Source organism: Pseudorasbora parva, chromosome 4 (assembly GCF_024679245.1).
Source record: "Pseudorasbora parva isolate DD20220531a chromosome 4, ASM2467924v1, whole genome shotgun sequence".
In the NCBI taxonomy this organism is placed as follows: domain Eukaryota; kingdom Metazoa; phylum Chordata; class Actinopteri; order Cypriniformes; family Gobionidae; genus Pseudorasbora; species Pseudorasbora parva.
Genome location: NC_090175.1, coordinates 8,014,152 through 8,027,070, shown reverse-complemented (window position 1 = coordinate 8,027,070; position 12,919 = coordinate 8,014,152). Strand labels below are relative to the sequence as shown.

General features: G+C 39.2%; 2 protein-coding genes across 3 annotated transcripts; both read left to right on the top strand.

Annotated features, from left to right (window-relative positions):
* Positions 1-1,314: 1,314 nt before the first annotated feature.
* LOC137073869 (variable charge X-linked protein 1-like) lies at positions 1,315-3,882 on the top strand. Of its 2 annotated transcripts, XR_010904811.1 has the most exons (3): positions 1,315-1,394; positions 2,037-3,730; positions 3,776-3,882. XR_010904811.1 is itself a non-coding variant. In XM_067442576.1 (2 exons), exon 2 carries the CDS (start codon positions 2,461-2,463, stop codon positions 2,896-2,898), a length of 438 nt encoding a protein of 145 aa, XP_067298677.1. In that variant the 5' UTR covers positions 1,315-1,394; positions 2,037-2,460; the 3' UTR covers positions 2,899-3,876. The 2 variants fall into 2 exon arrangements, 1 of the variants encoding a protein (XP_067298677.1); XM_067442576.1 differs by having other exon boundaries at positions 2,037-3,876.
* Positions 3,883-4,278: 396 nt separating this feature from the next.
* Positions 4,279-12,086, top strand: LOC137072786 (B-cell receptor CD22-like). Its single transcript, XM_067440712.1, has 9 exons — positions 4,279-4,360; positions 4,487-4,530; positions 8,606-8,944; positions 9,020-9,280; positions 9,366-9,638; positions 9,791-9,890; positions 9,971-10,025; positions 11,368-11,439; positions 11,516-12,086. The coding sequence occupies exons 1-9, from the start codon at positions 4,299-4,301 to the stop codon at positions 11,585-11,587; spliced, it is 1,278 nt and encodes a 425-aa protein (XP_067296813.1). The 5' UTR covers positions 4,279-4,298; the 3' UTR covers positions 11,588-12,086.
* The last annotated feature ends 833 nt before the right edge of the window (positions 12,087-12,919 follow it).

The following is a 12,919-nucleotide window of genomic DNA, read 5'->3' as shown; positions in this document are numbered from 1 at the left end:
AACAACTTGACGGTGAGTAAATGATGACAGAATTTTCATATCTGTAGTGTTTATTACATTATTTGTAGAATTATGCTTTTTATTATTTTGGATGCGGGTATATACTAAATTATTTGTATTCAAATGTAGTGTTTTGATTGATGTCATTCCTTTTTAGGAATCTTTTTAATATATTCTTTATGAATTCTAGTCATTGATAGCTATGCATTAATTTAATAATCATTAATTTGTATATTCATTATGTTGCATTATTATTCTTTTACATGCTGATGTCTTTAATTCTTTATATATTTTCTACTATGCTCTGATATGTTTGATTATTTCCAAATGTAAGACCTTTGGTGTCTCTTGTGTGCTGTAAGATACAGTGGGTGTTTTTAACATCAAAATCTATGTACGTGATGATGTATCCTAGTCCTTAGCCATCCCATCATAAACTATATTTCCCATGAACATTTGCCTGGACTCATTATCTGATTACATCCACCTCTGTGTCATTAGCTTGTGAAAGGGTTACTTCAGCGATTAGCATATGGCTTTGTATCAGTAGAAACCCTAGCCTAGAAATCTAGACGCACCCTAGCGGCAGCAAATTTAATTTGCCCGCAAGTGTCGTCTAGAAACTCTCAATACCCTTCTGAGCTGTATTCCTCACAATCTGGACGGGCCAATCACGTCGTGTATAAAGTCGGCGGGCGGGGCCATAATGACGACGGCCGAGTTGCGTCTGCGTGCTTCTGTTGTCTAGTAAACACAGAAACTGGCGAATGGCGGCGGTCTTTCGAATCAGCTTTGACCGCGACTCTGGAAGACTTGGAGTTAAGCTTTTCTCTGAGAAAAGAACAAAGAACGGCACTGAAGTCATTCTTAAAAAGGGAAGATGTGTTCGGAGTTTAGCCGACCAGATACGGCGAATGTTTAATCTGTCAGCGAGCTCTGTTTCACCTTCGTTGCTCTGGTTGGTGTAGCGCTATCCTATCACGTGCAGAGGGAGTTTGAAAGACAACCTTTTATCCCGCCCCTCAGATTGAGCCCTGTCTATGGTGAGTTTCCAGACCAAACATCTTGATGTGGGTCTGGCTTGTCAGGCTATAGAAACCCTGGAGTATATTCAAATGAGTATTTTGAATATACCCCCCCCCCCCGCCATATCCCCATGAGACAAGAGATTTATGCATTTTATTTCTGGAAAAATTCCTCCGATTACAAAAATATTGTCAATTTGCTCCTTCGGAGGAATCGTGGGCCAGAGGCTAAAGACTACAGCCAGCAGAGGGAGCTATTTCAGCATGTTTTCAACTCACGCGTGGGGGATGGAGATCACACTCACAGCACTCAGCTCGCAGCTGCAGCCTCAGGCATTCATCTTTAAACGGTGTGGCCAGCAGAGCAAAGTAAGTCTTTCAACTTCTCAAACTAATTCCTATGTAAGTTAAGCTTTCCTCAGCTCTCATCACAAGCTCATCCATGACTGTCAATATATCTGACTCCTGCAGCATTTTGGGCTGTGAGACTCCCTCAGCAGCTAAATCGCATATTGAACTGACACGTTCAGTTTTTACTTGTAGTGTCTGTTCTCTAACTGAACTGATTTTATGAAAATGAACGCGGTCACGGTGGGAAAGTGAAAGTGATTCAGTAATCTAGTAGCGTTGGCTTAGGGAGTGGCCTCGTAGGGCAGCAAAGCATTCTGGGAATTGTTGTCTTTCATCCCCATGAGACAAAAATATGTTTTCTATCTTTTCTCAGTATAAAAACCACTAAATTAAAAAATAATTTCACATTTCTATTACATTAATGACCCAGTTTAAATACAGATTCATCTTCCCAGCGCTGAAGTACTCCTTTAATCTCAGTGTATATAAACCCTGTGTTTTCTCACACGTTTTGTGATGACGTGTATGCATTTCTAAGCATTATTTTTGGCCCTGCTTGCCTGTGTTTTTACTTTATTATCTGGATTACCCTGTGGTTTTAACCCTATTCTTGAAGTTTGATTTTCCTTAATAAAGCTGTGTTTGTATTTTTTACCCAAGTCTCTGAGCCGTCTTCAAGACATGGCCGCCATTGCCAGAGTCTTATTCCGACATGGCCACCAAAACAGAGCCTCTTCTCGACATGGCCACCAAGCCAGAGCCTCTTCAAAACATGGCCGCCACGCCAAAGCCCCTCACAACATGGCCCCCAAACGAGAGCCTCTTCATGACATGGCCATCATTCCAGAGCCTCTCCACGACATGGCCTCGACACCAAAGCCTCTTGACAACGTGGCCACCAAGCCAGAGCCTCTTCTCAACATGGCCGCCACACAGGGCCTCTTCAAGACATGGCTGCCATGCCAGAGCCTCTTCATAACATGGCCATAACACCAGGGCCTCTTCAAGACATGGTTGCCATGCCAGAGCCTCTTCATAACATGGCCGTCACACCAGAGCCTCAACGCCAAATCCTCTTCACAACATGGCTGCCACGCCAGAGCCTCTTCACGACATGGCTGCCATGCTAGAGCCTCTTCAGGACATGGCCGCTACACCAGAGCCTCTTCAGGACATGGCTACCACACCAGAGCCTCTTCACAACATGGCTGCCATGCTAGAGCCTCTTCAGGACATGGACTCCACACCAGAGCCTCTTCAGGACATGGCTGCCACGCCAGAGCCTCTTTATGACATGGCTGCCACGCCACAGCCTCTTCATGACATGACCACCACACCCAAGCCTATTCATGACATGGACGCCACAACAGAGCCTCTTTATGACATGGACTCCACACCAGAGCCTCTCCATGACATGGACATTACTCCAGTATCTCCAGTAATCAAGGACGCCACACCAGATGCACAATATGGACCACACCAAAGTTTCCAGGCCTCTCCAGAATCTCAGATGACACAATAAATCCAGTAACATATGCGTTAACAAACTTAATTCGATTTCATGGCAACTCCAAATGTGAATTTCTCACTAATATAATGTGCACACAGCAACAGTTACATGTACCTTCCTCTAGATGGTGCAGTGCATCAGGTCCAAGGTGGTCCCAGTATAGCTCAAAACTCCACGCATTCTAATGGGATGTGAGACAAACTAAACAATCAAAATACATTTCAAATAAGATTTTCCCAAAGATGGTTTCTGTTCAGTCTTTATCTTGTTGATTTCTTTTCAAGAGCAGGACATGTTTTTTATTGTTAAATAAGTTTGGTATTAGTTATTTGAGGCTATAAAAATGGGGGGTGTGACATCATGATTGACAGTTGACATCGATGGGTTCTCTGAGTGAAGGTATCACTGAGGCACCAACAGACTTTCTTCTGTTTTTTGGGAGTAGATTGGAGCTTTAAGTTTAATTTCTACATTTCCATAACTGTTTATTTCACAGCAACAAAATTAATTGTCCTGCATCTGCGAGAGTGGGGTGGTCTTTTGAAATCATGGCTCTACTTCCTGCTCTCTACTGTGCAGACTCGGGTCCCAAATCAGCGCAAAATGTGAACGCCATATTCGGACATTGGTAGCTCAACTTTTATTCAGTGGAAGGTATTTTGTATATTTTTTTACGGTCTGTGGTCAGGTCAGGTTTTCGACTTCCATTTACAGGATTTAAGATGAGACTATCTTCTTCATAAACACCTTTTGTAAGTCTTCTAATATGTTTGAGCCGTCTTAAACTGAAGGTTGTCACAGTCATGATCGAAATTTTAGAGGTTTGTTATCAATTGCATTATGTGTTCTTTTGATCTGTTTTCCCGCTCTTTATCATTAGTTAATTTAGGTAAGCTGTGTTTAATTAATTACCACAATCTTTGTTGGCTATTTAAGTTCCTGCCATGCACTCAGTCCTTGTTTGGTCATGGTGTGTTTTTCCTACCTGTCTTACTGTCTGGCGATTTATGATTAAACTTGGATTATTTTGAGAGATTCTTCTGTCTTCATCCACAATTGATTTTTGTGTCAATTGAAGAAGTCAAAACTTCCTTTCAACATGTTTTTCCACAATGTTGCAGCACGAAAATGTAAAGGAAAAGATGGTGGCAAATTGATGCATAGCATAGACGTGTTTTTTAGTAATTGTTACATTAGCTTTGGTTTAATTTGTATTCTCAATATTCTCTCAGTAAAAAAAATATGTTTGAATTTGCCTAAAAATGCACAAGAACAATTGAACATAATTAAACGTCATGTAACTTGTCACGTGCGTTGATTCAAGAGCATGTGATTATGTAGAATCTGCCATAGTGAAGGATTTTCCACTCACACAGAGGAAATGAAGAAAGACAGGAAGTGTGTTAACATTAATGATTAGTTCTCCAAACAGATCAACTTTCATTTTAATACATGAACCCTACAGTGAGGCAAGGTAGGACAGTTCTCTAATTATTTAAAGTTTTAGTGCAGATTGATTGATTATTGGTGCTGTCTGATGAAATATGATCTGAAATCATGCAAATACTCTCACTTTAATAATCTGCTTAATGTCTTCCAGAATGCTTTGTCTTTTCTCTCTGGTTTCTCTGCTAGTGATTCCAGGTGAGTCTCAATCTAAACCTTGTTTTTGGAAGTTATTGTTACTAAGGGTGCGTTCACACTTGTAGTTCGGTTCATTTCGGATACACCGATCTTTCCGTGTCATTTGGTTTGTTTTGCATTCATATATCAGTCAAACCGCACTAGAGTTTGTTTGGAAGCAGACGAGACCCATCTTTTTAGCGCTCTCGGTCCGCTTGTTTGGTGAGCACCAGGGTTCGGATGGCAGCGTTCACATATGTTCAAATGAACCGCACTAAACGAGCAATCGCACAAAGGTTCGTTTTTAATCCAACCAAACATGACAACTGTGAACGCACCCTAAATTAATTGTCCAAAGCACTGAGGTCAAATGTTGATCTTGTTTTATTTAGGCTAGTCATTGGTGGCTTACTATAAATTGAATATCCCAGCCAGCACTGTTATGTGTGGCCCAGATGTGTTTGACCTGGGCTGTCTAACTGGGGCCCAGCCAGTTTTGTCCTCAGTTTCCATGTAGGCCCCACATGGGTTAGCCCAGATTAAATGAACACTGTTCAGTGTGCACACTACAAGCTGTTAAAAAAAAAAATTCTACTTGGTAGCATTGGTTGAAAATAACATGTGAAGTCACCATTATGGTGATCAGTGTTTGCTTTAGTTGGGCTCTTGACTCTTTTTCTGGTTTCTAAAGCTGTGTTTGTTATTAACAGCAAGAGAAAACATGATCAGATGACTGGGGCTAGACCAATATGTGGGGGTGCTAAGAAAATGACTGATATTCATGATGTCTGTTACTTCATAAAGATGTTTTTAGGTATTTTTTTTCATCAGAAGTTTAGTTTTAAATTTATATTTGGCCAGATACAGGCATATTCAATAAAATAGGTTATTTTATGTAGCTTAATACAAGTGACCATTAGACTATGACAAAAACCTTTTAAATACATGAAGCGAAAGACTTCAGCACATAAGTATGCATAATCAAACTTAAATATTAAACAAACATCACAATCTTTGTAATTATGTAATGGATTAATGGATTTAAGTGTTTTTTTTCAATGGGAACGTCACATTTTTAGACTACGTCTACATTAATCCGGATAGATATGAAAACATTCTTTCATTTCAAAACGCTCTCCACCCGCTAACGTTTTCCAAAAGTTTCTCATCCAAAATGAAACATCTTTAAACGCCAAATTCACCTCACCGTAGATTCCAAAAAACTCATACAAGCTCACTGAGATTATACAGGCATCATAAAGTTATTGTAACACTTCCCAGTGTGCAGTCAATGAATCACAGAGGGTGGTTGCACATTTAAAGTGGATTTATTCTGTAAAACAGGAATTAGAGGTTTTTGTTGCAGCGCAAAACTACCTTTTTCTTCAGGGTGGTTTGTAGCGCAACCCACACACTATAACTCGCAAGAAAATCTCACTTTCAAACTCACGTGCGAGAACAGTGATAAACATTGCTTTTTAACATGCAAATATCCTCATTTCAGCATGTAATACTTCTAACAATATCTCTGTTCTAGTCTCTTTAAACAACATTTGAGTTATTATGAACATTTAAACACACATTCAAACTCAAATCAACGGATATAGCACAATTAAGACAACACATACACGTTTCACAGTGAATGCAAACACTTCAGGAACATTCACGATAACATCATAAGCATTCATACACAAATCTCAATTTCCATCAAATTTCACAAATTTCCATCTCCATAATCTGCAAATCAGAGCATACACAGCAAAAACTCCAGTGTTAAATTAACTCTCCTCAGAGTTTATTTGGCTCCACACTCAAGAGTGTTACAAGTAACTCTGAAGAAGTGTTAAAGATAATGAGATAATTAAGAGATTAATTAAGTGATGATTGACCATAAGTGATGAACACCTGATGATAACAAGCAGAATCACTGAAGGAAAGAGTCACCATTTTTAAGTCACCATTATGGAGATCAGTGTTTGCTTTAGTTGGGCTCTTGACTTTATAACATTAGTCTTTGTCTGCCTGCTTTAAAGCAGCCATACAAGTGCAGAGAAAATGTGACCAAGTGTTGATGGTTATGTTTTGACATAATCTTCATGAGCTGAATCACTGATGTCATTTAGAGCCTAATCTCTGAGTTAGGTTTAATTTATTGATTATAGCAGCTCTGTGATTTTACAGCATAAGCTCTGGTGTTTACAATAATAATCAGAGGGATTTTTAAAAATTATTCTGCCCTTTAAAAAAAAAAGTTTGAATCTCTTGTCATTCAGCCACACAGAGACATCAATAATCAGCGTATGAATCTCAATAATGGAGGCCATCAAAAGGCTTTTGCAGTGCATTCTGGGTGCACCAATCAAAACTCGCCCATGGCTCCCAGCATGCATTGCAGCATGCATAAATTATAAGCTGAACTGATTTAGTGATTTCTTTCTATTCTCACCATTTTCTTTTTGCTGTTTTATGTGACTTTTTAGTAGCTTGTTTTGTGATGTTCAGAGTTGATCTGTGTATCTGATATGCTGTTTGTCACCATTGTTGAGATTCATACACTGATTCTTGATGTCTGTAAGTGTGTAACGCAACAAAGTAGTTTGAAATCTTTTTTTGTGCAGAATCTCAACCTATTAACTGCACAGAGCTGTTGTAATTAATAAAGTAAAATCAACACATGCCCCATATAACTAAAAATTTGTCTCAGAATGATATTAGTTGATCCTGTCACTAAATGATTATGTTAATCAAAACATCACTAATTACTGAACAGATTTTCCCTGTGCTTTCTTTGCCAAGATGTATGTTCCATACACACAGTTTAAGCTGCCAGAAAAAAAAGTAATGTTAAAAAGCCAAGGGTCAAGAGCCCAACTAAAGCAAACACTGATCTCCATATTGGTGACTCTTCCCTTCAGTGATTCTGCTTGTTATCATCAGGTGTTCATCACTAATAGACAATCATCACTTAATGAATCTCTTAATTATCTCATTATCTTTAACACTTCTTCAGAGTTATTTTTAACACTCTTGAGTGTGGAGCCAAATAAATTCTGAGGAGAGTTCATTTAACACTGGAGTTTTTGCTGTGCAGACATTTTGGATCGCAAGCTTTCTGCAGTCTATAATTGTAATAACAATTCCAGTCTCGTGTGAGAACTCCAGTCTGATGCATGCACTCTTAGAAACAAAGGTACAGTAAAGGTAAAATTTTGTTTGTTGGGGAACAAAACGTATAACTGTACCTTTAAAGTTTTACTGTTGATCCTTGGGGTACAATTATTATTTTTTTTTCCTCTACTCAGATTAGGGGTAGGCAAGTTCGGTCTTATGCTGCGTTCCACTCCATTTTAAGACACGCACTTGCAAACCAAATCAAATCAAATCAAATGAAGCCATAAACAATAATTATTGATTGAATCTCATTACTGTCTAAAATATTAATAAATATTCAACAACAATATGCGCCTGCCACAGATCAGACTTTCTGAATTTTGGTTATTTAATGCATTCTAAGGGGAAACATTCAGATGCACACAGATATCAAGAATCAGCATATGAATCTCAACAATGGTGACGTACTTAATGCTGCAATGCATGCTGGGAGCCATGAGATTTACACTGTGGTGGCTTAGTAGGGTTGACGCTAAACTCTGGAGGACATCAAATCTCTTGGACTGAACTTGCGTATCCCTGACTTAGAGGTACAAAAACTAAAGGTACCACCCCAGTGAAGGCCTCTTATACCTTAAAGGTACAATTTTGTAAATATATTAGATGTTTACATTTTTTTGACAGTGTGGGTGATTTTGCGTTGTTTCTTGTCACTTGTCACGTGTGTTTGCTTGTTAAATGTAGTTCGCAAACCGGGCCGAGTTGTCAATGATTCATGCTCTTGTACAGTCATGCGGTATTAAACCTCCTGTCGCCAATCCATCGTGCAGTGTGAACACAGTAACTGAATGCTACCCCAGATAATCATGCAGTGTGACAGGAGCAGTGATCCAACACATCTAGGCCCCACATGGCTGTGCTGGCTGGGATGGCACGACGCAGAATACATTTTAAAATCTGTATTTTACTGTTTTATATTTTCCAGGGATTTACGGTCAGGAATGGAAGGTTCAGTACTCCAGTATAAAGAAATGTGTCCTAAAGGGTTCAACAACAGTTTTATCAGGCACTTATAAACACCCTGATAATCTCACTCTGACTGAGATATTTTGGACCGTAAACCCAGTTAAAGGCGAGGCCATCAATCTGTTGGATCGTCCAGATTACAGAGGCAGAGTTCAGTACATCCAGAAGGATCAAACATCCTTACTCAAACTCAGTAATGTGAGACGTGAGGATGAAGGAATGTACTGCCTCAGAATCGTGACAAATGAAGAAAAACAAAGATTTGTGCGTTTTCCTGGGATTGAGCTCAAAGTTGCAGGTACAGTCAAACTAATATTGCTCTGACAGATTTGACTCTGCTCTTTCATATAAAATCAGTTTTGTCTGATTTCAGAGCTCAGAGTGGAGATTCCTGAAGAGGTCGTTGAGAAACAATCCCCAGTTTTAGTCTGTAAGAACACCTGTAACTTCTCGCTTAAAGCAACCTTTCTCTGGTATAAAAACGGCAAGTCTTTATCCGAACGGAACGGCGGGAATGAGCTGTTGCTGGAGTCGGTCAGCAGTGATGATACGGGAAACTACAGCTGTGCAACGAGAGGTCAGGAGAGAGATCAGAAACATCTGTCGTCTCCTGCCGTCACTCTCAGCGTCAGATGTACGTCACACACTTTCACCTGTTGCTAAACTCAATCCTGACTGATCAAATGATCGACTGTGAGTAATATGAGTCTTTTCTTCAGATCCTCCAAAGAGCGTCTCAGTGTCCGTCAGTCCGTCTGTAATAGTGGAGGGAGATTCAGTGACTCTGAGCTGCAGCAGTGACTCAAACCCTCCTGCTGTGAACTTCAGCTGGTTTAAGGAGAATCAAACCTCAGCTGTTGGATCTGGACAGAGTTTCAGCATCTCCAGCTTTAGCTCCAGTTTCAGTGGACGCTTCTACTGTGAGGCTCAGAATAAATATGGCTCTCAGAGATCAGCGTCTGTTTCACTCTCTGTTTACCACCTCAACAGACGTAGGTATTGTTTTGCTGGTACTTGTATTTAAATGTCTGAAACTGAAAGGGTTAACGGTGAGAATCTCAGTAGTTTTGTAGGTCATTGTCTGTGTGTAGTGGGTGAAAGCACTGGTCTCAGAAGAGTTTCTCTCTTTCTCTCGTCTGCACAGCTGAAGCTATAAAGAATTTAATCACAGTCCCAGTGGGAATCACTGCAGCCGTTGTCATGACTGTGATACTGATGCTCGTCGTCGGGCTGTTGATCAGAAGGTGAGAGAGACTCTGTGTCTGGACCGTCATAAAGATTCACAGTCGGTTTGTGTTCATGTTCATTTCTTCTTCTTTCACAGGAAACGAGCGACTTCACCAGAAGACCGAAACCACAGAGGATCACGAGTGGCAACAGTGTGGCAATCTTCTCTTGTTTCTTCTCTTGTTTCTCCACAGTAAATTCCCCAGTGTTGCATTAACACTGCTCATATGGGAACCACCAGCAGGGTGTTAAAGAAACACTGGTTAGAGTTAATTAGATAATTGAGTGATGATTGTTTGATTATTGAAGACACCTGATGATAATGAGCAGAATCACTGAAGGACAGAGAAATACAAGAACTACAACTGACTTCAGCCACAGCTTTAGATGAAATCAACTGAAGATAAAAGAAGACATTAAATCTATCTTATTACAAACCACACTGACTTTATTTCTGTCAGATGAGAATAACAAGTTTAGAGGTTGAAGATTTATTGAAAATGTTTGGTCACCATTATGGAGATCAGTGTTTCCTTTAGTTGGGCAGTTTGACTTTTGACTTGTGATTCAGTTTGTAGTCTTTGTCACAGTGATTACTGACACAATTTGTTTGTAAAAGAATACATAAACAAGGATGATCAGGTGATAGAAAAGTCCTTGGCAAAATAAAGTTTTCTTTTTTAGTTAATAGATTTTCACCAACAATGCTTTCTTGCCAGAGATAAAATATCACACACACACAAACATCAAGAATCATATGCATCTCAATAATAGTTACATGCCTCATGCAGGAATGCATGCTGGGAACCACCATAGTATAACACTCATGACTCCCAGGATGATTGCAGCATTAAGCATGTCACCATTGTTGAGATTCATATACTGATTCTTGATGTTTGTGTGCGTTAATTAATAATAATAATAAATACAAATCTTGAATGTTTTCAGATATTTTAATTAAGGATGACTGATCTGTGGTGAATATTTATGGTGAAAATCTAAAAACAAATAACCAGTTTTTTGTCAGATTTTAGTTTAGTCACTTTTCTTTATGATGATAACCTTATGACCTGATTAGTTTTGTGAATGGTTTATGTAGAACTCTGATTATATTTTCTTAGTTATACCTTAATCGTAAGTTTTAGTTATGACGTCAGTAGTAGCCTCGAATGTGTATGGTAGTAAATGTCTACAAATACATTTGATAATAAAAATACAGTTCTTCAGCATTAACGAATATTAACGAGTTAACGAGTTGTGTGACCATCATTCATCAGCTTCCTTTGTAACAAATCATGTTTTATTAACACTGTTAAAAAAAATAACCTAATATAAAAACAAAGAGTCAGACTGCCCAACTAAAGGAAACACTGATCACCATAATGGTGACCAAACATGGCTGCTCACTAAGCCAACACTGGGGAATTTACTATGTATGTGTGTCCTGTCAGTTATAAAAGGAGAATTAACTCTCTCATCATTGTGTGTCATCAGGTCGAGTCTCCTGAGGACGCCTACATTACCCTTGACCTCAAGTCCAGATGTGCTGAATACGACACACTTGATGTGAGTTATTCTGCTGCTGTTGTGAAGGTGTAACATGAGATCTTATTTGTGACGCAAATGTTCACTTCTTCTCTAGAAAATGAAGAGATCCTGTGACACAGATGACCCTGAAGACCAGGACCCTGTTTATTACAACACTAGCAATTGATTATTTATTTAAAGGTTCATTTCATATAATGCCTTATTTGTACAAGTTAATAGTTGATTCTTTATTGTCTAAATGAAAAGTTTGTAATATACTTTAATTAAAAATTCTCATTAGTATTGTAAGAAAACACTCATTTTACCTGGTCAAAAACAGCTTTGTTTTCAGCAAGCCATTTCAGTGCATGCGTCTTTAATGATAATGAGCTTTGCTCACCCCGCCCCTCTTTTCTGTGGAGGAGGTTTGACATAACACACGTGTAGTGTTGCCTTGACAACAGTTGAGGGTATACTTTGGAGAAAGAATGTCAACGGGAGTCTCTACAGACACATCTGTTCAACTGTATTAAGAACAAGATGACGGCCCCAACGAAGTTGAGACTCGAACAGGACGTTTGTGAATGGTCTTTCTTTGCATGTACTGGCAGGGTAACGTTAACGTAGTGAGATACAAACGCATGTGTTTACTGATGTATACGTTAGTTCTTTGACAGATTGATGTTACAGCTAATGCCAATAAAAACTTTTTTCTGTAAATGTCGGCTTGTAAGTGATGTATAACGTTATCTACGCAGGGTAATAACTGTTTCAACACTATTTTTTTACAGTAACAGACACCGTTATAAACCATCTACAAAAGTAACCTTAGTGTAGTGTTACCACGTTAACTTTATCACCAGCACAGACAGTTTGTAATAACACAATAACCATAATGCTTTGTTCATTATAAACATGGGATTGTGAATTGTATTGAGAACATCATTAAGCATGCCATAATGTAAGTTAATGTACCCTGTAAACTTTAGCCGCATTCATCGTGAAGCGTGCAGGCGATTCAAACTACACTCACTTCTTCTGGAGGTGCAGCAGGAACACGAATAGCTGGTACAGATCCTTTTTTCAGGAGCAGCTTCTTAGCAAAACCTGCTTTATACTGACCCTCATTTATAAAGCAGTCTGGTGAGAAACGACTCACGCAAACATGAAACCATTGAAGTTGATCTGGGGGAAAACAAAACTAAGCCACTGTGTCTTCAGCAGTTCAGATTCAGGAACATAAACATTACTGCTGTGTTCATTATCACACCCAAGTAGACACCATTCACTTAGACAATCACTTAGACACCATTCTGCTCCAGCGTATCAACAATGGCAGACTATGATGATGACAGCTCGCTCGGGGCGGGTCTGAGTTTAAACGCTGTTGTCAATTAACAATCGTGTGTGACGTCACACGGCCGAACAGCTTGAGTCGAGAATAAACACACCTGAACCAGTTAATCAGTGTCTTACAAGGCCCTAGTTGGACACGAGAAATAACAGACAACTAAATACC

Bases quoted from the DNA above. Each gene is read 5' to 3' on its own strand.
- LOC137073869 (XM_067442576.1), top strand. From the start codon at position 2,461: ATGGCTGCCACGCCAGAGCCTCTTCACGACATGGCTGCCATGCTAGAG.
- LOC137072786 (XM_067440712.1), top strand. From the start codon at position 4,299: ATGATTAGTTCTCCAAACAGATCAACTTTCATTTTAATACATGAACCC. The intron at 4,361-4,486 runs GTAGGACAGTTC...AATGTCTTCCAG, and splicing joins GAACCCTACAGTGAGGCAAG to AATGCTTTGTCTTTTCTCTC. The intron at 11,440-11,515 runs GTGAGTTATTCT...CTTCTTCTCTAG, and splicing joins CTGAATACGACACACTTGAT to AAAATGAAGAGATCCTGTGA.